The sequence below is a fragment of the Symphalangus syndactylus genome, chromosome X, assembly GCF_028878055.3.
Source record: "Symphalangus syndactylus isolate Jambi chromosome X, NHGRI_mSymSyn1-v2.1_pri, whole genome shotgun sequence".
In the NCBI taxonomy this organism is placed as follows: domain Eukaryota; kingdom Metazoa; phylum Chordata; class Mammalia; order Primates; family Hylobatidae; genus Symphalangus; species Symphalangus syndactylus.
In genome coordinates this window covers 116,310,855-116,334,495 of record NC_072447.2, presented here as the reverse complement: position 1 = coordinate 116,334,495, position 23,641 = coordinate 116,310,855, and the positions used below count along the sequence as shown (strand labels likewise).

Below are 23,641 nucleotides of genomic sequence, written 5' to 3'. Positions count from 1 at the left end.
GCAGAACCCATTGTTTTAAGCCACCATGTTGTGCTGTCACTCTCAATCTAATGCCTAGAAAATGCCTAGTGCCTGCTAGAGATATTGTTGCCAAGAGGTAATCATCCCTGGACACATGTCTCTAGAAGGACAGAGCCTCTAAGGGTTGATGAGCTCTTTGATCAGTGAAAAAGGGCATTGCCAGTTATTAGCTATGTGACCTTGGGTAAAACATTTTCCCTTTCTGTGTTTCAACATTCACATCTGCAACAAGGAGAGATTAGGGTAGGTTATGTCCAAAAGCCTTTTCCTTTCTAAGTTTTTTTTTTTTTTTTTTTTTTTTTTACAGTGTCAGGTGTCTGGGATGATTTCCCAGCCCTGACATGGAAGTCCCTTCAGAAGGGACTTTCCCCTTGGGCAGTGTGGGCAAAGGAAGCTGTCTGTTATATAGCCTGTGCATACTCTGAAACAGATGCATGTATCGAGTACTTATTATCTACCATGTGCCAAGGACACAGAATTGAAGATAAGTATGTCTCCTGCCTTCAAGGAATACACACTGTAGTGAGGGAGGCAGATGATAAACTTTTGTAAAGAATATATATTACAGACTATTTTAGTCACAGGAGTTAGCACTGGGTGCTATGGGAACAGAAAGAAGGAGCGTGCAACTTAGCCTGGGGGTTGGGGAAGATTTAGGGAGGGAAGACTTCCCGGAGAAGGAAATCCTTGACCTGAGCTCCTCAGTATGGTAAGATCTGAAGAAGATGGAAGGTTCCCTCTACAGTGCCAAGAAAGGCACTTGGCCAGCTCTAGTTTCCGCTTGAGAAGGCAGAGTTCGTGCCAGTCCCAGGGATCTGAATGTGAAGGTTAGAAAATAGAGCTGGTGTTCTTTTATAAACTTGTATTCTTTTCTTCCTAGTCTGTGTGGGAAAACTCAGTCTTTATTAAATTTTCCCTCAAAGGGTATATACTGGCAGCAGGAAAAGGCTTAGGTTTCATTTCTACTTTTGTCCTTAACCCAATGCGCATACTCTGGACGACCTCTTCATATCCTAGGATTTCAGTTTATCTGTGGAAAAAACAGGGGGTGTTGTTGTATTGCCACTGGATGAATTCCAGGGCCTAGAAAGGTCTTTGAGTGACCAGTTTCACTTCCTGTGATACCACGAGACAGATAAGAATGCTTTCTAATTTTAAGCATTCCACTGAAGAGAATTTCTAACCTTAATTGGTCATTGTTTTAGTTTCTAAAACCATTCTCACTGTCAGTAAATTCTCCCTTTTTTCTTATTTAAATCCTTCTCGCTCTTTCTTAAGGCCCTTCTCTTCTTCTGCGGCCTCAATGAGTACTGAGAAAAGCTAGTTGCCATGGGGCAGCCAAGCTTGGAGGCTACTTTGAGATCTTCCTAAAGGATTCATCTGAAGGCAATATGAGTTTTTTAGAGTATATATGGACTCTTCCTCAGTGAGGAAAGAGAAGTGAAGATGAAGCTGGCAGTCCCTAGAGCAGCCCGCTTTTCACTGTCCAGTTGAGCCTCAGAGCTCTGGAACCTATAAATATGCTATTCATTCACCATTGATCAAGCAGCTGCTTTGTGACGGTTCTGTGCTATGTGTTGCTTTCTGCGTCCACATTCATGGCAAGTGTCCCTCCCATGATCATTAGTGTGGCACCCAAGTATGGCGTGATTGTAATTAGACTCTTTTGGTTACAAGTAGCAGAAACTCACTTGAGTTGCCTCAGTGAAAAAGGAATTTATTATAACATAAGGAAAGTAGATTTGGAAAGCCATCAGGAAGGCCTGGCTTCTCTTTTTCCTAGCGGTTTCATTGATGGTATGGAGTTTTTCTCATGGTATGTCTGTTTCATGTCACTATTCTCCTCTATTCTCTCCCTCTACCGATCAGTTTGCTCAGCTTATCCAGAATTGATACCCACTCATAACTTTGAATTGAACTTGGCTTTAGCTTGACACAGACTTGATTCTACCTTCTGGTGTTGTGGGGGTGTTTTCAACTTCTGCATTATCCATTAACTAGCTCAGCATCTTTATGATTTTTTTACCTCCATTTTTAAACAGACTAGTCAAGTGCAGTAGTGAGAAGGGGGAAAGAGTAGAACAATAAGTTCAATCTATAACTGACGGTGAACAATCAATTGAGACAACTCACTACCTTCAGACCAGTCATCTTTATGCTTCTCAATTAAAAATTCCAGAAACAAGAAACTAGCCCAGGTCACCTCTTCATGCCAGGCTACAATGTCACCCATCACTGACCAGCCAATGAATTTGTTTCAGTTGTCAGATGCCAATGCTTGATACAATCCTCTGTGGCCAGAGGCAGGGTAAAAGTCGTAGGATATAACATGTGAAAACGTATGCAGCAAGAAAAAGTTGTGAGCAACGTGGTTGCCCTTAGAAGGCAGTATTGGCAAGCAGACCCAGATTTGTATCTCTGGTTGGGAGAATAAGATTATCACTAAGGTACAACAGAATTTCCCTGTAATGACTAAATGACCTAAATAAAAGGGCCTTAATCCTTTTATTTAGGGTAAGGGGTCATGGTGTAAGGCATGTGGAAACCAAAGAAGGGAGGACTGCTTGGTATAAAGCTGGAATGATTTATCAGGGGAGGAGTGTGGCTCCCTGCTCATCGGTCCAGCAGCTGACTCCAAGTTACAGAAATCGTTACATATTTTCAGCTAGTAGGGACCTGCCTGATGTTTAGAAACAGCTGGATTTTGGGAAAGAGTGGCAACCTTTACATTGTTATTCTCTGTATATCAGTCCAAGGCTAAAGAGGTTGGAAAAGCCAACCTAGCCTTGTAAGTCACTGACAAAAGTATTTTGGCTGTAAAAAGTATATTGGCCTGTCTCATTTTTCAACATTTTTTAAATTTATGAGTTGTCCCCTCTGCTACCTATTACACTCCACTACCTGTGGCATGGCCAAAAATAAAATCCTGTTGAGTTGTTACTCTCATAGAAATTTAGGGTAAAGGGGGAAGTGTAAGCTCAGTTGAGGAGGCAGAATTTGAGCTGAACTAATCCAAAGGGAATGTTGGGGTGACAGAAGATGTTATATTTTTTCTGTCTGTGTTTCTTTCTAGGGCTGCTGATAAGCTCAGGCTGTGCCTTATACCCTTTAGGATGGAATAGCCCGGAGATAATGCAAACATGTGGGAATGTCTCCAATCAATTTCAGTTAGGTAAGGTGGCCTGGGCAGATGGCAGCGATGGTTCATGGGAAATGTGTTTTCCAAAGTGCTTTACCACTTGGAGGGCACTCTGCAAGTGGTACTTGCCTGAATCTCTCTCACTGTGTTAGCTTATGGGAAGTGGTGGCTTAACTCACAAGAGTTGGCTGTAAATTCCCCTTCTTTAGCTATCTCTCCATACAATTTATGCACTTTTGCCCGGGGATCTATGACCAGTTTAGGGCAACCCTATCTTCAGAGGAATTTAAAATGCTTGGAGACTAACAATCTGCCATCTTCTGAATAAATCCTTGTTCCTACTACTGTTTCCTTCTAGGCACCATTTTCCAAAGGTAAATCAACAGTATCGCTTGTCAATCTCCACTGAAGATGTAACATGAGGTTATTTAGTTTACCTGAAGCATGAGGAACCTAGATAAATATTCAAAATTGTTTCTAATGGCAAGAGCTGTTAAATATTAGAGTAGGTGACGGAAGTAGCCCTGAACCATTCTCTGGTTGCCAATTTTCATTGAGAATGTCTCAGGTTCACTATTGTGAGTTGGTAATAGATTAGATTCTAATTGGAAGACTTCAAAAATATTCCCCCACCTATCATGATGAAAGAGAGTAGGAGAGGGAATGTCTAGGTTTCCTTGGGTATTCTCAATTGTACAAAAGGATTTGGGAACAACAAGGCCATCCAACCACATAGAGCTTGTGCTCCAATACTTCCCTTTCTCTCTGCTGCCTCAGATTGTTTTTTGAGTCTTGCTTGACTCATTTTTGAGAAAGTTATTCCCTATGCAAACATAACATGAAGGAAGGTGTAACTAGTGTGGACGCTCAAATGTCCAGTGTTTCTCACTCAGGACAAGGCTGACGGGTAAATATAATATTTCTGCCATAGACAAAAGAATGAGTAAATACTTGGGGCAGGTGTTGAAGAAAGGGAAGCAAGCCACTAGCCCTGCTAGCTGGGGTAAAAGCTAAAGATTCAGCACATTTTTCCTAGTTGGTTGTGGGACTGATTCTACTTTTTGAAAATGACAGTGTTGTTGATATATAATTCACATATTATAAAATGTACCCATTTAGTGCATGTAATCAGTGGGTTTTAGTATAATCACAACATTGTCTACCCATCACCACTATCCAATTCCAGAATTTTTTTTTTTTTTTTGAGATGGAGCCTCCCTCTGTCACCCAGGCTGGAGTGCAGTGGCGCGATCTCAGGTCACTATAACCTCTGCCTCCCAGGTTCAAGCGATTCTCCTGACTCAGCCTCTCAAGTGTCTGGGACTACAGGCTAGCGCCCTACGCCCAACTAATTTTTGTATTTTTAGTAGAGACAGGGTGTGGAGGAGGGGTTTCCGCCATAGTTCAAACTGCTGACCTCAGGTGATCCGCCCACCTTTGCCTCCCAAAGTGCTGGGATTACAGGGAGCCACCGCAGCCTGCCCCAGAACATTTTCATCAGCCCAAAACGAAACCTCTTACCCATTAGCAGTCAGTGCCTATTTCCCTTTGCTCCCAGCTGCTGGTAACCACCGTCAATATGGATTTACCTATTTTGGATATTTTATGTAAATGGAATCATATAATATATGTTTTTTTGTGTGTCTGGCTTTTTCACTGAGCGAGAAGTTTTCAAGATGTATACATGTGGTAGCATGTACCAGTACTTTATTTCTTTTCATGTCTGAATAATATTCCATGGTATAAATGTAACACATTTTATTTATCCATTTATCATTTGATGAATACTTGAATTGTTTCTACTTTTTGGCTATTATTATATAATATTTCTATAAATATTTGTGTACACATTTTTGTGTGGACATATTTTCATTTCTTTTGGGTATGTATCTCAAAATTGCTGAGTCAAATATTAACTCTATGTTTAAACCTTTTGAGGAACTGCCAGGCTTTCCAAAATGACTGCATTATTTTACATTCCCACCAACAATGTACCATGGTTTCAATTTTCTCAACATCTTCCTCAATACTTATTTTCCACTTTTTGTTATGGCTGTCCTAGTGGGAGTAAAGTGCTATCTTATTGTGGTTTTGATTTGCATTTCCCTGATGACTGATGATTTCAAACATCTTTTTGTGTACTTATTGGCTGTTTTTACATCTCCTTTGGAGAAATGTGCATTGAAATCATTTGCTTGGTTTTTTTTTTCTTTTTTCTTTTTTTTTTTTTTTGAGATGGAGTAACACTTTGTCACTCAGGCTGGAGTGCAGTGGTGCGTTCTCTGCTCACTGCAACCTCTGCCTCCCAGGTTCAAGCAATTCTCCTGCCTCAGCCTCCCGAGTAGCTGGGATTACAGGCACCCGCCACCACACCCAGCTAATTTTTGTATTTTTTAGGAGAGATGGGGTTTCACCATGTTGGCCAGGCAGTTCTTGAACTCCTGACCTCAAGTAATCTGCCTGCCTCGGCCTCCAAAGGACTGGGATTACAGGTGTGAGCCACCACAACCAGCCATCCTTTGCTGATTTTTAATTGGGTTATTTGTTGTTGTTGTCATTGTTGTTGAGCTGTAAGATTGTTTTATGTATTCTGGATACAAGACCCTTTTTGGATATATGATTTTTAAATATTTCCTCCCATTCTGTAGGTTGTCTTTTCACTTTCTTGATGACATTCTTTGAAGTACAAAAGTAATTTTGATCAGATCTAATTTATCTATTTTCCTTTTTCTTTTTTTTTTTTTGCTTCTGTTTTAGGTGTCATATTTAAGAATACATTGATAAATCCAACATCATAAAGATTTACTCCTAGGTTTTCCTCTAAGAGTTTTATAATTTTAGCTCTTATAGTTAGGGCTTTGCTCTGTTTTGAGTTAATTTTGAACGTGGTATGAGATATAGGTCCATATTCATTCTTTTGGATGTGAATATCCAGTTGTTGTAGCACCATTTCTTGAAAAGTCTATTATTTCCCCTCATTGAATGGTCTTGGTATCCTTGTTGAAAAATCAATTGTCCATAAATGTAAGGGTTAATATCTGGATTCTTCATTCCATTCCATTGATATATATGTGTATTCCTATGCCAGTACCACACTGTATTGATTGTCATAGCTTTGTAGTAAGTTCTGAAATCAGAAGTATGAGTTTTCCTTCTCTTTTAATACTGCTTTGGCTATTCTGATTCCTTTGCATTTCCATCAGAATTTTAGATTTAACTTGTCAATTTCTACACAAAATCAAGCTGATATTTTGATAAGAATTGTATTGAATCTGTAGATTAGTTTGGGGAGTATTGCTACCTTAATAATATGAAGTTTTCCAATCCATGAACCTGAGATGACTTTCCATTTAGTTAGGTCACTTTGAATTCCTTTGAATGATGTTTTGTCATTTTCAGTGTAGAACATTTTCACTTATTTGGATAAATTTATTCATAAGTATTTTATTGTTATTTTTTAATAAGTAAAGCAGGCCTATTAACACTGAATTGTTTTACACTTTTATTTTATTTTAAGATTCCTTATTGTTATTGTATAGAAATACAGATGGTTCCCCAACATACTGTGGTTTGACTTATGATTTTTCAACTTTGCAATGGTGCGAAAATGATACACATATAGTAGAAACTGCACTTCTAATTTTGAATTTTGACCTTTTTTTAGGTTAGAGATTTTTAGTATGATACACTTTTGAGATGCTAGGCCACAGTAGTGAGCCACAGCTCTCAGTCAGGCACCAACAACCTATACTCTACAGCATACTGTGTTGCCCAATGGTTTTGCTGAACTGTAACATTATAAGTGTTCTGAGCACCTTTAGGGTAGGCTAGGTGAAGCTATTCCATTCAGTGGATTAGGCATATTAAATACATTTTTGACTTACAACATTTTTAAGTTACAATGAGTTTGTTGGGATGTAACCCCACTGTAAATTGAGGAGTATATGTACAAATGATTTTTGCATGTTGGCCTTGTATTCTGCAACCTTGCTGAACTCCTTTATTAATTCTAATAACTTTTAAGTGTATTCCTTAAAATTTTCTAGATACAACAATCATGTTATCTGAGAATAGAGACAGTTTTACTTCTTCCTTTCCAATCTGGATGTCTTTTGCTTGTTTTCCTTGCCTAATTGCCCTTGAAAGAACCTCCAGGACAATGCTGAATAGAACTTATGAGAATGAAGATCCTTATCACTGGTGTTAGCGGTAAAATATCCAGTTTTTCATCATTAAACATTGATGTTAGCTACGTTTTTTTAATAGATGGAGGACCTTTATTAGGTTGAAGAAGTTCCCTTCTATTCCTAGTTTGCTGATTGTGTTCACAATGAAAGGGTGTTGGAGTTAATCAGATGTCTTTTCTTCATTTACTGAGATAATCCTGTAATTTTTGTCTTTTATCCTTTCAATATGGTGCATTTCATTGATTGATTTTCATATGTTAAACCAACCTTGCATTTCTTGGATAAATCAAAGTTGGTCATGGTGTATAATTCATTCTATACCTTGCTGGATTTAGTTTTCTATGATTTTGTTAAGGGCTTTTGCATCTATATTTATTAGGGATATTGACCTGTATATTTCTTTTCTTGTGATGTGTTTATTGACTTTTGGTATTAAGGTAATATTGGCTTTACAGAATGAGTTGCTATGATTCTACTTTGATTAAGGTAAAATGCCGAAGTAAAAAGTTGGATATGCGATTTGCATGGAGATTACCAACTTTGTTTTTTGCCCTAATCACCACCTAAGGACCTAGTTCATAAATGAGTAGTTCTGGGCTGAGTGCAGTGGCTCATGCTTGTAATCCCAGCACTTTTGGAAGCTGAGGTGGATGGATCACTTGAGCCCAGGAGTTCAAGACCAGCCTGGGAAACATGGTGAAACCCTCTCTTTACAAAAAATAAAAATAATTAGCTGGGCGTGGTGATGTTCACCTATAGTCCCAGCTACTTGGGAAGGGAGATACACAGAGCCAAAAAAGAAAAGACATGGTCCCTACCAGAGGAATAAGCTTTTTTACCCTGACATGGTTCAGAGAGATGAAGAAAGTAGGGAGGAGAATAGAGGTGGGCATTAGCAATCCGTCAGAGTAAGTAAAAAGGATTGACTACTCTGCTACTCTGTCTGATAGGCTTTCTGCAGCCTCCTATATGAAGAGATCACATTCATGTCTTCAATCTATCTTTTCTTAGGTTTTCATTCAAGTTATCCTAAACCATCCACACTATTTTTTAGTCCTAATTTGAATGATCAAAGATACAACTTATATTAAGGCACTGATCTTGATGTCTGCATTGGATTAAAGATAGCCAAAAATTTCTTGATACTCTTCCCATAGAGAAGCTGGGTCTGTCTCCAATTCCTATTCCCCAAATCTTCACTGTCGTATAGCTGCTTTAAGTTAATCTAATTAAATCTAATTAGAGCATTAGACTTAGTACTCTAATTAGCTTCATTATAGAAGATAAATAGAGTATGACAGAAGTGACATCAAGCTTATTCTAGGCCTATGGTCTAAAGAACTTGCAGTTTCCATCTTGGTTTCTTGGAGCTCTGAGTCATCATATAAAAAGTTTGACTACCTTGGAGAGACCACATGGGATTTCCAAGAGTTACTTAAAGACAGAAAAGTTCAGCTAGTACAGTTATTCCTGCCAAGGCACTAGACATGTGAGTGAAGTTGTTCTGAACCCTCCATACCGGTTAACTGAATATCACTGAATGACATCAGTTAATGCCATTTAAAGTGGAAGAATTGCCCACCTGAGCTCTGAACAAATTGTGATCTGCAGAAGCATGAGATATAATAAAATGGTTGGTTTAAGCTGCTATGCTCTGAGGTAGTCTGTCATACAACAATGGATAACCAGAAAAATGCCAAACCATAAGTATATTTCAGATCGTTATTTTAAATAAAAATAATTCATGTTATGTGACAAAATAAAACAATACATATATAAAGGTTTAAAACTTAAAATCAGTCTTTTTTTCTGATCTCAATCCCATTCCCCAAAATGACCACTAAGTTCCTTTTATATTCTCCAGAATTTTTAATAAATATAAATATTTTTTCCAACTGGGATCATATTATCTAGCTCTCTATCTATCTATCTGGCTACACTGTTCTGCACCTTGCGTTTTTCACTTATTCATATCTCTTGAAAAGCTATCAATGTTTATAGATCTTCCTTCTATATTTTAGGTATGCCATATTTTTCCATTGTAGGGATAACATAATAACATGCTTTGTGAGGGCATAGATTTTTGTCTGTGTTGTTTATTGCTATCTCCCCAGTGCCTGCTTAAAGAGTACCAAATAGTACTGAATATTTGTTGAATGATTGAATCATATGATCATTAACCACTTCTTTATGCACATTTAGGTTGCTTCCAGTTTTTGGCTTTTCCAAAACATATTTCAGGGAACAACTTTATGTATATGTCTTAGCATACTAGTTTATCTGTGGGACAAATTCCTAGGAGTGGAGTGATTGGGTTAATGGTTATTTTAAATTTTTAGAAGTCATCGATGAATTAAATGCTCTCCAAAGAGACTGTACTAAGTTATTCTCCAACCCACAATGTGAGTTTGCCTGATGTCCCATAGCCTCCTCAGTTTTGTGGATTGTCAACATTTCAGTTCCTTCCACTCTGGTATCTTCTTTTAATCTGCATTTCAATAATTATGAAAAGGATTAAATAACATTTTGTTTTTATTGCTCATTTCAAATAATATATTCAACTCCAGCAACTTCAAAAGGTAACGGTGTCTAATTTACAATTACAATTCTTTAAAAATTCTTAACTTTTATCCATTTATTTTAAGTCTACTTTGGTTTCAGACCCTGATTAGAATGTTCCTGAGATTTGCCTTGGTCTATTTTAGCTTGGAGTCAAAGCCCTTTCTAGCAGCTCATCTCCAACTCCCAGGCAGGCTTGCCATCGAAGGACCTCATGCTGCTTCTTTTGGAGAGAACAGTTTTCAGCATATGCCATCTTCCTTCAGCAAGGAAAAGGAATAGAAAGGGAGGGAGCAGAGAATAGGAGACCCACTTTATCCTTTCCATTCACTTGTTCCTAACTCTTTCTTTTTTCTGTGCATGGGATTGAGGAGAATAAAAATGATGTTAACGATAATTAATATGTTTTTGAGCATTTACTATATCCCATACATTATTTTACTTAAACCTTGATGACAGAGAGGGAATAACTGAAGGAGCAAAATTCTTGAGAAGGTGGTTATTAAGTTACCCCAGGGCGCAGAGCTTGTAATTGGCAGAACCAGGATTTAAACCCAGGCCTGGGAGTCTCCATTGCCCTAGCTTTCAACCATTACTTAGGTGCTGTGATCATTATGTAATAATAATTGCTATCATTTATTGAATGCTTGCACAGGCTTCATATTAATTACATTTTAGAATTATTATGCAATACTTCAAATATTTTTAAAGATATGAAGTAATACCATGAACATCCATGTACCTATTACTGATTAAGTAGCTACTTAAAGTTATGTAGCTTGCCTAAGTTCACTCACTCAGCTAGTAGAGTGGCAGAGCTGGGATTTGAATTCCAGCTTAGAAAATAAAACCTTACCAATATGTTTGAATCTCTGTATATCCTGCCCCAATTACATCTCTGTGCCTCTCCAACAGAAGTAACTACAATCTTGAATTTGGATGTCTTAAAAATGTTGTATACACTCATTATGGTGATTGTGCTATGAACATTAAATTCATTACCATATTGGTTTCTTAAAACAATTCTGTCAGGTTGATTTCATCTACTGACATTATCCTGAGAGGAAGAATAAGACTCTCATATCCCTCAACTGATAGCACAAAGCCCTTGGTGCCAGTTTTAATGAGGCAGCTCCCTCCTTTATGATGCTTGGCATATTTAGCTATGTGTGGCATATTTTATACAGAATCATAGAATGTGCAAACAAAATAGATCTTAGTTATCATTTGGGTTTGGCTGGTTCTTTATTATCGTTTATCTTCAATGTAACCCCCTCAAAGTCCCCCATCATCATACTTTTCTATCACAGCACCTTTTTGGTGTCTTTTGTAGCACTAATCACAATATATAATTATTAGATTTGCTTATCTGATTACCTGTGTTCCTTATTAGAATGTAAGCTTCATGTTGGCTTAGACCTTGTGTGTCCTTTTTCACATTCAACAGAGGCTTATTGAGCAAATAAATCTAATCCAACCTCCTTAAGGTAAAGACCGGAAACCTGAGGCCTGGAAAAGGACTTGCCAAGATCACGCACCGTAGGTTTTCTGACTCGCAGGCAGGCACTGTGCTACGAGGGAAGGAACTTCGGTGGTTCTAAAAATGGTAGATGTTCTCATGGTGTCTAATTAGTGTTGATAAATGATATGAAGGAAGAGACAGGGTTTGGTGAGAGAATTCTAGAGGGGCATCTGACTTAAATTAGAGGAAAATTAGGGAAGGCCTCTCTAAGAAGGTAAGATTTAAGAAGAAACCTGAAGGGTGGGTAGGCTTAACCAAGTGAACTACATGAAGAAGAGAGTTCCACACAAAGAGGTAGAATTCTGTAACAGCTCTAATGTGCGAAAGCGCATGTCGTATTCGGGTACTACTCTAAGGCCAGTTTTGCTGAATCAGAAGAGTGAGTAATGGGAAGAGTAATAGATGATCTCAGAGACATAGGCATTAGTCAGAATTTAAAGGACTTTGTATTTTATCCTAACTGCAATGAGAAACCATTGCAGGGTTTGAGGAAGAAAAGAGATAAGATGTGATTTCTATTCTAGGAAGTTTCCTCTGGCAGTGTTATAGAGAATGGCTATGGGGATGGTGACAGACATGAGGGTAGCAAAGGTGACAGTGGAGCTGGGGAAAGTAGGCTGTTTCAAAATATATTTTAAAGGTGTAATCGATTGTACAGGTGATAGATTTGATATGGGTATGGAAGAGATGTCCGAAAACGGGGAAGACTAGAGGAGAAGCAGCTGTGGCTGGGATTGAGAAAAGAGAAGGAAACTCAGTTTTAGATAGGTTTTGGAGATACCTGTGTGAGAAATCCAAGTGGAGATGTCAAGCAAGCAGTCTGGAGCTCAGTGAGGTATCTGGCCTTGAGTTTAGAAATTGAGAGTTCTTAATACATAGATGATGTTTGAAGTAATGGGAAAGAGGATTGTAATACTAACAGTGGTTATCACCTACTGAATATGACCTATGTGCCAGGCAATGTTCCAAGTGTTTTATATGCATCATCTCATTTAATCTTCACAGCAACCAAGTGAAATAGGTGCTGTCATTATCTTCATCTTATCACGAGGATGAGAAGTTTACAGAAAGGTAAAGGGACTTATCCAAGATGAATTTAGCTAGGGAGAAAGAGTTGAGTGAGAAGAGAAGAGAGCCCAGTCTAAGTAATGGGAAATTCTTCATGTATAAAGATTGGGCAATCATAGCGAACTCCTATATGGCACTCACTATACGTACAAGAGCTCATTGCATCTTTGCCACAATCTATAAAGAAGATATTATTAGCCTCATTTACAGAAAGGGAAATTGAGGTTAAGAGAGATTAAGTAACTTGCCTAAGGTCATTCAGCAATGGAGTGGCAGATAGAAGTCTGATCTAAGCAACACCATCTAATAGAAGTTTTTGCAATGATGGAAATGTTCTCTGTGTTGCTGTCTCATGTGTTACTAGTCACATGTTGTTGAACAATTAAAATATGGCTAATGGGACTGAGGGACTGAATTGTCACTTTTAATTTTATTAAATAAATAACTTTATTAATTAATCTAATGTAATTTTATTAAGTGCAATAGGCACAATGTGACTAGTGGCTACCATATTGGACAGTGCAACTTGAGAGAGTCTGTGCTCTTAGTTGCTTCTCTGTACAGAAACTTACTAAGGAGACTCAGAGGAGTAGCCAGAGAAATGTAAAAAAGAAAATCAAGAATGTGGGGATCACAGCAGCCAAGAGAAAAAGAGTATGTCAGAAAAGAAGGTGTAATCAACCATGTTTAACATTGCTGCATTAAACTCGATGAAGACAGAGAAGTGATCATTGGAGTCAGTCAGACAAAGGTGACCTAGAAGAGAAGTTGTGGAGTTACAGATACTGGCAGTATTGTGAGATAAGGAAAATGAAGGCAATGTGTGTAGATAGTTCTTTCAAGCAATTTTGCTAAGAAGGAGAGCAGAGAAAGTAAGCAGTAGCTGGAGGAGAATGCAGGATGAAGAAAGGCCTTTTCTAAGATGACCAAATGCTTGGATGCTGACGGGAATGATCCTGTAGTGGAGAGAGAATGATGCAAAAAAGCAAAGTCTCTGAGAAACTGAGGGTGCAATGAGGAGGATTTTTTTTCTAATTTTTTTTGTATTATAAAGAAATCTAAGTAAGAGCCCTGAACAGAGATTTCAAGTGATTTCTTAATATACTTATTGCAACTTTGATGAGATTTTCAAAATTCTCTTAAATCCACACACTACTAGAAAATTCTTTCATACCCAATGGCATATGGACAGGGGACACCTAAATAGGTCCCACTGAAAACTTAGAGAAGCTATATACTTCTTTTTTTTTCACAAAAAACTAGATGTTTATTTGTTCCACACATGAAAAAAGGGATGTGAGAAGTCATGTTCAGCAACATAAAAGGTCTCCCTGATTACTCTGCACAATGAGAATAAAAGGATTCCTGAATATACATGTTATGACAAAATTTCAGAACATTAAAGATAAACAGAATATCTTAAAAACTTGTAGAGAAGAAAAAAGTTTTATAAAAGACAAAATACATATAAAGAACAGAATCATTCTGGCATAATATATTTTATCAAAGCCAATGGATGCTAGATGAAAAAGGTACAATGCTTTTAAAATTGTATACCCAGAAAAACTGTCATTCAAGTAAAATAAAATAATGAAGATTTTCAACATGGAAGGCCACATAACATTTATCGCTCATGCATTTTTCATAGGGGGATAGTGGAAGATATATTACAGTCAAAGGAGAGAATAAATCCCAAAAGAGGGAGGCAAGTAATGCAGGAAACCATAACTACAAGTCTGCAAATCTTTGAAGAATAGCATGAACGAAGCCTCTGTAACACATTAGAAGGCAATTGTTCACAATTGAAGGAGGCTTATGGCCTTCGGTGAAAAGGTTGCTAAGGAAAAGGGAGTCTTGAAGAAGGAGAAATTCTAACTGAAAGGTTAGGGTAATTTGTGAATAGGAAAATGTCAGATGACAGATAAAAAGATTAGAAATGCCCAGGTAAACAAACATGCAATAAAATATATAAGAAAGTCATGGTCCAAATATAAAGCAAATGAAAAAGAAGTATGCTTTAAAACAATTGGGAGCTAAAGTAAGAATACACTTTAATTTTAAATATGGGTTCATTTATATTAAATTAGCTTAAGAAAATAACACTGCACATGTAACAAGTGAGAAGTATCTTAGTAGAGAACTTGGTCCCTTGTTGAACAATATTTACTACTTCCTATTATTGAAAGCACTATTTATTGGTAATAGAGTCAATCTATTGTCAAGGTATGGGAGACTAGGTTGTGATTGCAAGATGAAAATAATATGTTTCAACTTATACCTTCTGTACCTAACACAGAGTCCATAATAAATGTCCTCATTAATATTTGGAGAATAAATACATACATACATTTCTTTTTTTAATGTTGAAATTTTTATTTTACAGATGAAAAAGGTGGAAGATAAAATAATTTAAGAAGTCCTATTTTGTCTAGCATAGGGGAAAAGGGAACACAGCTTTGTGAGTTTGTCTTTTTTTATAGTTTAAGTTCTAGTCTATTAAGGTAGAAGTCAAAATATTCCTATGTTAAAGCTTTAGTTTAATCAAAATGAAATGAAATGATCAGGAAACAGATTTTTTTTAAGCTGATTCTTACACTGTTATTTTCCTTTACTCTTTAGTTCTGAGGAAGAGGACACAAAAATCTTGAATTTCACTCCTGTTGCTCAGTGACAATGTTCAGAGAAATGTGGCATTTTAACCATCATTTTGGTAAACTTGGTTATTTTTGTATGGCCATCTGTCCCTAAAGCACATTATTAAGGATATTCTTTTTTAAAAATTATACTTTAAGTTTGGGATACATGTGCAGAACGTGCAGCTTTGTTACATAGGTATACACGTGCCATGGTGGTTTGCCACACCCATCAACCATTCATCTACATTAGGTATTTCTCCTAATGCTATCCCTCCCCTAGCCCCCCACCCCCCAATAGGCCCAGGTGTATGATGTTCCCCTCACTGTGTCCATGTGTTCTCATTGTTCAACTAGCACTTATGAGTGAGATCATGTGGTGTTTGGTTTTCTGTTCCTCTGTTAATTGGCTGAAAATGATGGTTTCCAGCTTCATCCATGTCCCCGCAAAGGGCATAAACTCATCCTTTTTTTATGGATGCATAGTATTCCATGGTGTATATGTGCCACATTTTCTTTATCCACTCTATCACTGGTGGGCATTTGGGTTGGTTCCAAGTCTTTGCTATTGTGAATAGTGCCGCAATAAACGTATGTGTGCATGTGTCTTTATAGTAGAACGATTTATAATCCTTTGGGTATATACCCAGTAATGGGATTGCTGTGTCAAATGGCATTTCTGTTTCTAGATTCTTGAGGAATCGCCAAACTGTCTTCCACAATGGTTGAACTAATTTACACTCCCACCAACAGCGTAAAAGCATTCCTATTTCTCCACATCCTCTCCAGCATCTGTTTTTTCCTGACTTTTTAATGATCACCATCCTAACTGGCGTGAGATGGTATCTCATTGTGGTTTTGATTTGCATTTCTCTAATGACCAGTGATGATGAGCTTTTTTTCATATGTTTGTTGGCTGCATAAATGTCCTCTTTTGAGAAGTGTCTGTTCATATCCTTTGCCCACTTCTTGATGGAGTTGTTTTTTTCTTGTAAATTTGCTTAAGTTCCTGGTAGACTCTGGATATTAGCCCTTTGTCAGATGGATAGATTGCAACCATTTTCTCCCATTGTGTAGGTTGCCTGTTCACTCTGATGATAGTTTCTTTTGCTGTGCAGAAGCTCTTTAGTTTAATTAGATCCCATTTGTCAATTTTGGCTTTTGTTGCCATTGCTTTTGGTGTTTTAGACATGAAGTCCTTGCCCACGCCTATGTCCTGAATGGTATTGCCTAGGTTTTCTTCTAGGGTTTTTATGGTTCTAGGTCTCTAATGAGACATAGCTGCTTTTAAGTAAGCTTACAGAACTGTTGTGTTATAAATAGCACTTAATTCTAGGGTAATGTCTGTATTGTCCATCAATGGATCACATTCACAACATGTTCTCATGAATATAATATAATAAGACCCAAAAAATCTCAAGCATGACTGATGGTAATATGCCATTTTTATAATGAGGAAAACCTGAGATGGAGAGCTAAAGTGACTTGTGTAAGGTCACACAGCAAATTAAAGGCAGAATAATGAATGGAGCCTATCTTCTAACTCACTGCCTGTGTGCTACAATGACTTTTTTCCTCTCCATTGGTGAGAGTATATCTTGAGTCATTTGAGAATTTTTTTTCTTTAGGATACACTTCAGCTTTATTGTTTTCAGAAATAAATGTCTGAAACATCATGGAAAGTAACTAGTGATGCATCCTGTCTCCCCACCTCAACCCATATCCCCACCCCCAGTCCCCCATCAATCTTTTAGTATAATCAGATTAAACATAAATCAGGAAGTGGCTGGACCTGATGGGATTCTGAAAGAGATCCCCATTGGAATGGATATATGTGGGAAATTCTTAAGTGCCTCTAGATTTGACTTGCACTAATAAAGGAACGTAAATGGTCCTGCTAAACTCAATCAAATAAGAAATATCTACAAAAAGAAATATCTACAAATAAGAAATATCTATAAAAAATCAAATAAGAAATATCTACAAAATATCTATAAAAATATCTACAAATAAGAAATATCTACAAAAATTTTTGTGTTCCACATGTTCTAAGATTATATACAGTTTATCTAGGGCCTCTCTCTGGTCTTCTGGGGCATGTGTTTGGGGGATAGGGACGATGAATGATTGGAGGGGGTTTGGGGAAGATACAGCCTTGAAAACAAAAACGTACAATTGCAGAAAGAATCTACCAACACCCCCCTGCCCCCCCGCAAACCAGGAAAGTTCGACCTCCTTCCTTCCACTGCCTCTTTTGTTTCCAGGTTCTTCTCTTGTGTCTTCCAGTCCATCTTCCAGGTCCCTTGCTGTCCTGGGACTCCCTTGGTGTCCACTCTACCCCCCTGGAAAATTATGTACCTGACCCTGTCCCACCAGAGTCTTCAGTTGAACAGTTTAGGAAATTGACTCCTTTACTTCTTTTCTTCACTTAAAGAAGAAACTAACGGCCAAATATTTAAAACAGAAAATGAACAAACATTAACCGGGAACCTGCACTGAAACTTAAACTGAGAGGGACCTTGAGATCAGTCAGTGGGGCAAATAAGGGCAGGTGACTTTCTGAAGGCCCCACAACTAGTGACCTAGGACTAGTTTCCTTACTCCCACGTATACGGTAGATGCTGCTTAATGGCAACCCAGTATCTGTTTCTTGAATGAATCACCCATTCAGCAAGAGGGAGAAAACAGGTAAAGGCTCCTTGCAACAGCCCTGTCAAGTGCAATGCCTTTCATATACCTTAATTTTATTAAATACATGAAAAATTTAAGCTGAGAAAAATGCTTTGCTAGTTGTTAATTGAACTCCAGCCATCAAATGAAGATTTTATGAACTTGATGCCACACAGATGAATTCTTGAGAAGTCAAATTCTAAATTGATGCTATTCTTCATCAAGCCTCTAATTGAAAGAGAGGGTTGGGCATAGATTGCCTAGTTGTAAGACTGGGCTTTTGCATAGCTACGTTCTTAGCTCTGTGACCTTGGGCAAATTATTCAGCATTTGTGAGTTTGTTACTACCTCATGGATTGTTGCGAGGATTAGATGAGATAATGCATGTAATACACACAGTATAGTATTTGGTATATAGTAACCAGTCAATAGTTGATATCTGATATCATCATCATCATCATCATCCCGATACCAGTTGTTAAAATAAAAATGTTCCCAGTACTTTAGTTTTCAGAAAAAGGACCTATTACAGCAAGGAGCCAGTATATGCAGCATGAAGGAGAAATGCACAGGTTAATAGTAGAATGACCTGGGTTCAAATATGAGCCTTACCATTTGCAAGTTGTGCAAGCCTCCATTAACGGGGATTGGTAATAGTATTTCTCTCTGTAGGGTTAATGAGAAGATTAAGTGAAGTATAGACCCATACAAAGCACAATAGGCTGCATTATATGTAACTTGCTGTTAGTAGCACCCTAGGTCTCAAGAGCCTTTCTGGAGGGGATGCCCCAGACTTGGCTTCTGGGAGGGAAGGAGGGACTCCCTCCAACACACACTTGGCAAAGGCCTGCAGTAGAGGCCACCCAAAAGCCCTGTGTGTGCTCCCTGCGTTTCCTCTCCTGGAGGTTCATTTCCTTTGCTCTCCCATCATTTCCGCTCATTCTTGCCAGTTCAGAGCCTTTTATGGTGACTTGGGGTTTGACCTTTGTGGGTTCAGTTTCCAGGCATTTCCTGTTACCTTTTCTTTCTGCCAGTTTCCTTCTTTATGGACAGTTTGTTTTCTTGTGCTCACCACAGCACAAAGAAGCAGTCTAATACATCTCCATGCCCACAGCAGGGCATCAAAGTGTGGTAGAAACAACCGTGGCCAGGGTATCAGGGCACCTGGGTTTTGATCTTCCTAAGCTTGCTTGGGCACGTCACTTTGGCACTCTGAGCCTTAGTTTCCTTGTTTTCACATAGAGAGCATTGGACTAGATCGATAACTACTCAGAGGCCCCAGATACACGCCTACCTCCCTGTGTTGTGATATGCCTACTTTTATGGTGAGGTCTTTGATCTAATTTCATGTCTACCTATTTTGTATTTAAATAACAGAAGAACAGATATCAGGTCCTCTTAATGTGTACACACATGCACACAAACAGGAGAAATGTATGCTAATTTGCTTGACTGTAGTAATATTTCACTATAGGTATATAAAAACATCATATTGTATATGTTAAAAATGTACAATAAAAACTAAAGCAATCTACTTAAGGCATCCCTTCTAGAGGAGAGGAGCTTTTTAGTAATACCCACCCCATCAAGATTAGGTTATAGAGGAAAAGAAAAAAAAAAAAGAAAGTAATACCCACCCATGGAAGGAGGGGCCAGAGATTGGCCAAAGGGATTGTCCAAAGCAACTCATCTATAGGAGGCCATTCGCCCCTCACAATTTTCCTGCAGCATCAGCTAGAATGCCCTGGCAGGCAGTCCTTGAAAATCCATGGCTTAGGTGTTGCTTAAGATTTTTTAGTTGCCCATCTAGCCCACACAGAGAGGAGTATCCAGCCATTGAAGAAGCTGTGCTGAGCCGGAGCAAGCAGTGGGGAATCAGTCAGTTAAAAGGCAACTTAAGCAGCTGCTCTGTGAGGTAATTGGTATCGCTTCTGTTTTACTCATGGGGAGCTGAAACTCAAAAAGGTTTGATGACTTGCCCCAGAGGTTAAGTTTGTGACAGGACATGATTTCAACCGCACATCCGTAGTGCTTGGCATGCTCAGTGTTGCACTGAATGGAATGTACAAATTGTAGGGTGGCTCTGTTGCTATCTGACTGTATCACCATAGATAAGTAATTTCACTTCTTTAAACCTGTTTCCCCACGACTAAAGTGAGGATGATATTACCTACTGATATGGTTTGACTCTGTGTCCCCATCAAAATCTCACCTTGAATTGTAATAATCCCCACGTGTCTAGGGCAGGACTAGGTGGAGATAACTGAATCATGGGGAAAGTTTCCCCCATGCTGTTCTCATGATAATAAGCGAGTCTCACAAGATCCAATGGTTTTATAAGCATCTGGCCTTTCCCCTGCTTGCACTCATTCTCTCTCCTGCTGCTCTGTAAAGAGGTGCCTTTTGGCATGATGATAACTTTCCTGAGGCCTCCCCAGCCATGTTTAACTATGAGTCAAGTAAGCTTCTTTTTTTTTTTTTGAGATGGAGTCTCACTCTGTAGCCCAGGCTGAAGTGCAGTGGCACGATATCTCGGCTCACTGCAGCCTCTGACCTCCAGGCTCAATCAATTCTTCTGTCTCAGCCTCCCGAGTAGCTGAGATTACAGGCATGCACCACCATGCCTGGCTAATTTTTATATTTTAGTAGAGACAGGGTTTCACCATGTTGGTCAGGCTAGTCTCGAACTCCTGACCTTGTGATCCGCCCACCTCGGCCTCCCAAACTGCTGGGATTACAGGCGTGAGCCACCGTGCCTGGCTTTTTTTTTTTTTTTTTGTAAATTACCCAGTCTCAGGTATTGCTTCATAGCAGCATGAGAATGGACTAATATACCTACCTCCAAAAATTGTTTTGGCCATAACATGACAAAATGCAGATAAATGTGCTTTATGAAAACAATGCTCTACAGGTACAAGGCATAACAGATTAGAAAGCTAATTTACCATTAGATTTTCTCACTGATCGTCTTCTATTAAAAATAGTGAGGTGCTTAAAGTAATAAGCCTCTATACATCCCATGGGCCACTAAGCTACTTTCATTTTGAATAGAAAAATAATGACGGTGCTTATAAACATTTCTATCTTTTCTGGCATAGTCTGCATGAGAATGGGGTGCTCACCCCTGGAGTAGTTGGTGACTAAGGTGACTTCCAGCTTGATGACTCCAGAGGAAAGCAAGGCTGTTACAATAGCCTCAAGGGCAGGTCTTTTGCTTCACTTGGCGTTATTTTCACATTGCCTTGCAGAGGGCCTAGTAGGCTCAATGACTGGAAAAGTGAATGCGGAATTGTGAGCCAGTTGTCTATGCATCAGATGACCACACGATGGCAGTAAAGTCAGGTGAATTCATTCTCTGCTGCTTTCTCAGTCCTGCCTCTGGTCCTTAGATCAAAGAATGTGAACACACTTAATTCTTTGTTTCTGTTTCTTCCAGTTAATGCCTGGGCAACATGGTGAAGCCCCGTCTCAACAAAAAATATAAAAATATTATTTTTATATTTTTTGTTGAGACGGGGCTTCACCATGTTGCCCAGGCTGGTCTCGAATTCCTGGACTCATCTAAGCTGCCCACCTCGGCCTCTTAAAGTGCTGGGATTACAGACGTGAGCTGCTTGGCCTGACATTAACTGATAGTATTACTATTGTTATTAGTATAGGTTGGACAATATAGAAGATTTTTTAATAAAGTGAAATGGGTTTCAAAGGCAGGAACCAGGAGGAAAACGAGGGACAACTGTAATCCTAGGAGCAATTCCCTGGCGAGGCTAGTTACAGGGGTGAAAATATATGTTATATCTGTGTTCTGTGTCATATGACTTTTTCACATCATTGTCACCAAGCCTCACCCTGGTGAACTGTGAGAAATTATGAGAAAGAGACAAATGTATCTTTCAAATGAAAGCCGCTAGCACTGTATCAAGCACAGTGTAGGTTTCCAATAAATGTGGATTCCTCTTGCTTTTCCTCTAAAAGTTAGACTGATGTGAGCTAATGATATGGTCCTATCCAGTGGTTCCCCATGGAGCTGTGTATCAGAATCATCTGGGCCTTCTCCCCAGACATACTAATTTTGTAGATCTGGAGTGGGACCTAAGAATCTGTATTTTACAGCTCTCTCAGACACTTTTGGGAACTTGTTGGACCAGTTGGGAGCGTGTTTAGCTGAGATAAAGAGAATCTGAGAAGTATTAATTATTCTAGGCATGGTGCTAAGTGCTTTGTATGTATCATCTTTTTGGCCTTCATAGCTGCTCTGTGAGATAGGTGGTATCACTTCCATTTTACTCATGGAGAAGCTGAAACACAGAAAGGATAAATGGCTTGCCTCACAGGTTCATTTTGTGAAAGGACATGATTTCTAGCACAGCTCCCTGTAACTCTCATCCCAGACTCTTCTCCCTGTACCACACTGACTTCCTGAACACACACAGACCTGGGTTCAGTCTCTATATTCTCTAAGTGGGGACCTTGGTCAGATACTTTATCTGGCTGTTTGATTCTTTCCTCTATAATAATTCCTGCCTCTGGCTGGGACTTGACGAATGAATAAAACAAATGAAAAATAAATAAATAAGATAATGGATCACAAAATACCTTAAAAATGATAAAGTACTAAACTCATATTAGGTGGTATTATTTGTGGCATTTGTCATTACCCAGGAACCTTGGACCTTGAAAAGTCTCTATGGTGTATATCTGTTGGCTGATAAAGCATGGATGGAAATAGCTAATGTTCAAAGCTGGCATTGCTGGTATGGGGCTAATTTAATGGCTAGAATGAGGGAACATGCACTTCTGAGTCCTGAGGTAAGTCAGCTCACTGGGTCTGGCTTTCTAGCATTCTTGAATATTCGAGGATTATGTCAAAAATTAATAACAGTCACTCAGTAAGCATATTCTGGACATTCACTGTATTCAAGATGCTGAATAAGGCATTGTAAAAACTACAAAGAATTTAAGGATATAGTCTTCAACAAGCCTGTAGTTTATTTGAGGAGACATTATCCATACACACACACACACACACACACATACACACACAGATGGAATCTAACAAAAGCAGCCATAATGATGTCAATCACAAATGTGTAGTGTCGTCAGAAGGAGTAAATTACTGTTGTTATGCGAAGACACACAATGACAACTCTAGAATCTATCTTCCTTCTCTTTATGTAAGTTCTCATCTAGGTTACTGAAAATAGCCCCTGACTCTCTCTCTCCCTGTTCCACAAAGGTACTGCACATCAACCCCTTTATCTATCTCCCATTCTGTGGACAAACTGACATTTCTAAAATGCGAATCTGATGTCATTATCCTTCTTTAGCAATGGTTCCCCATTGCCTTCAGGATAAAGTCCAGATTCTTTAGCAAGGCCTACAGGGACTCTGGCTATCACTTCCATCACCACCCTATCTTCTTCTCTTGCCCAGCCACCTCGAAAATACCATGTTCCTCCACCCCTTTGCAACTTTGCATGTGTTACTCCCTTTGCTGGGAATGCCCTTCTTCCCTTCCTTACCTAGCTAACTTCTTATTTTTCCGTGAAAACTCCCCAGCTCCTTTCAACTGGATTTGATATCTCTCACCTACATCCTTGTAGCAGTCCATATCGGAGCATTTGTCACACCAATAGTCTATTTCCTTGTCCCATTTCTGCTTCTGGCTCCCTTTCACTCATCTAGTTTATTGATCTTACCTATGAGAAAACAATATGTTTACAGAGCTTACTATAGTGACTGGCATATAGAAACATTTAACCAATATTAGCTATTACTATTCCAGTAACTGATTTATTTAGCTGAGAAAGTTTAAGTGGAAGCAAGCAGAGGGCTACTGAGC

At 38.7% G+C, this 23,641-nt stretch overlaps 1 protein-coding gene across 3 annotated transcripts in view; it reads left to right on the top strand.

Annotated features, from left to right (window-relative positions):
- The window catches only part of LHFPL1 (LHFPL tetraspan subfamily member 1), a 51,011-nt gene that overhangs the window by 16,648 nt on the left and 10,722 nt on the right, over positions 1-23,641 (top strand). For all 3 annotated transcript variants that reach the window (XR_010119554.1, XM_063634277.1, XM_063634276.1), the window contains exon 3: positions 3,095-3,193. Coding sequence is in view for 2 of the 3 variants with exons in the window: in XM_063634277.1 (XP_063490347.1) it covers positions 3,095-3,193 (99 nt within the window). In the remaining variant the exon portion in view is untranslated. The remainder of the gene's footprint in view (positions 1-3,094; positions 3,194-23,641) is intronic.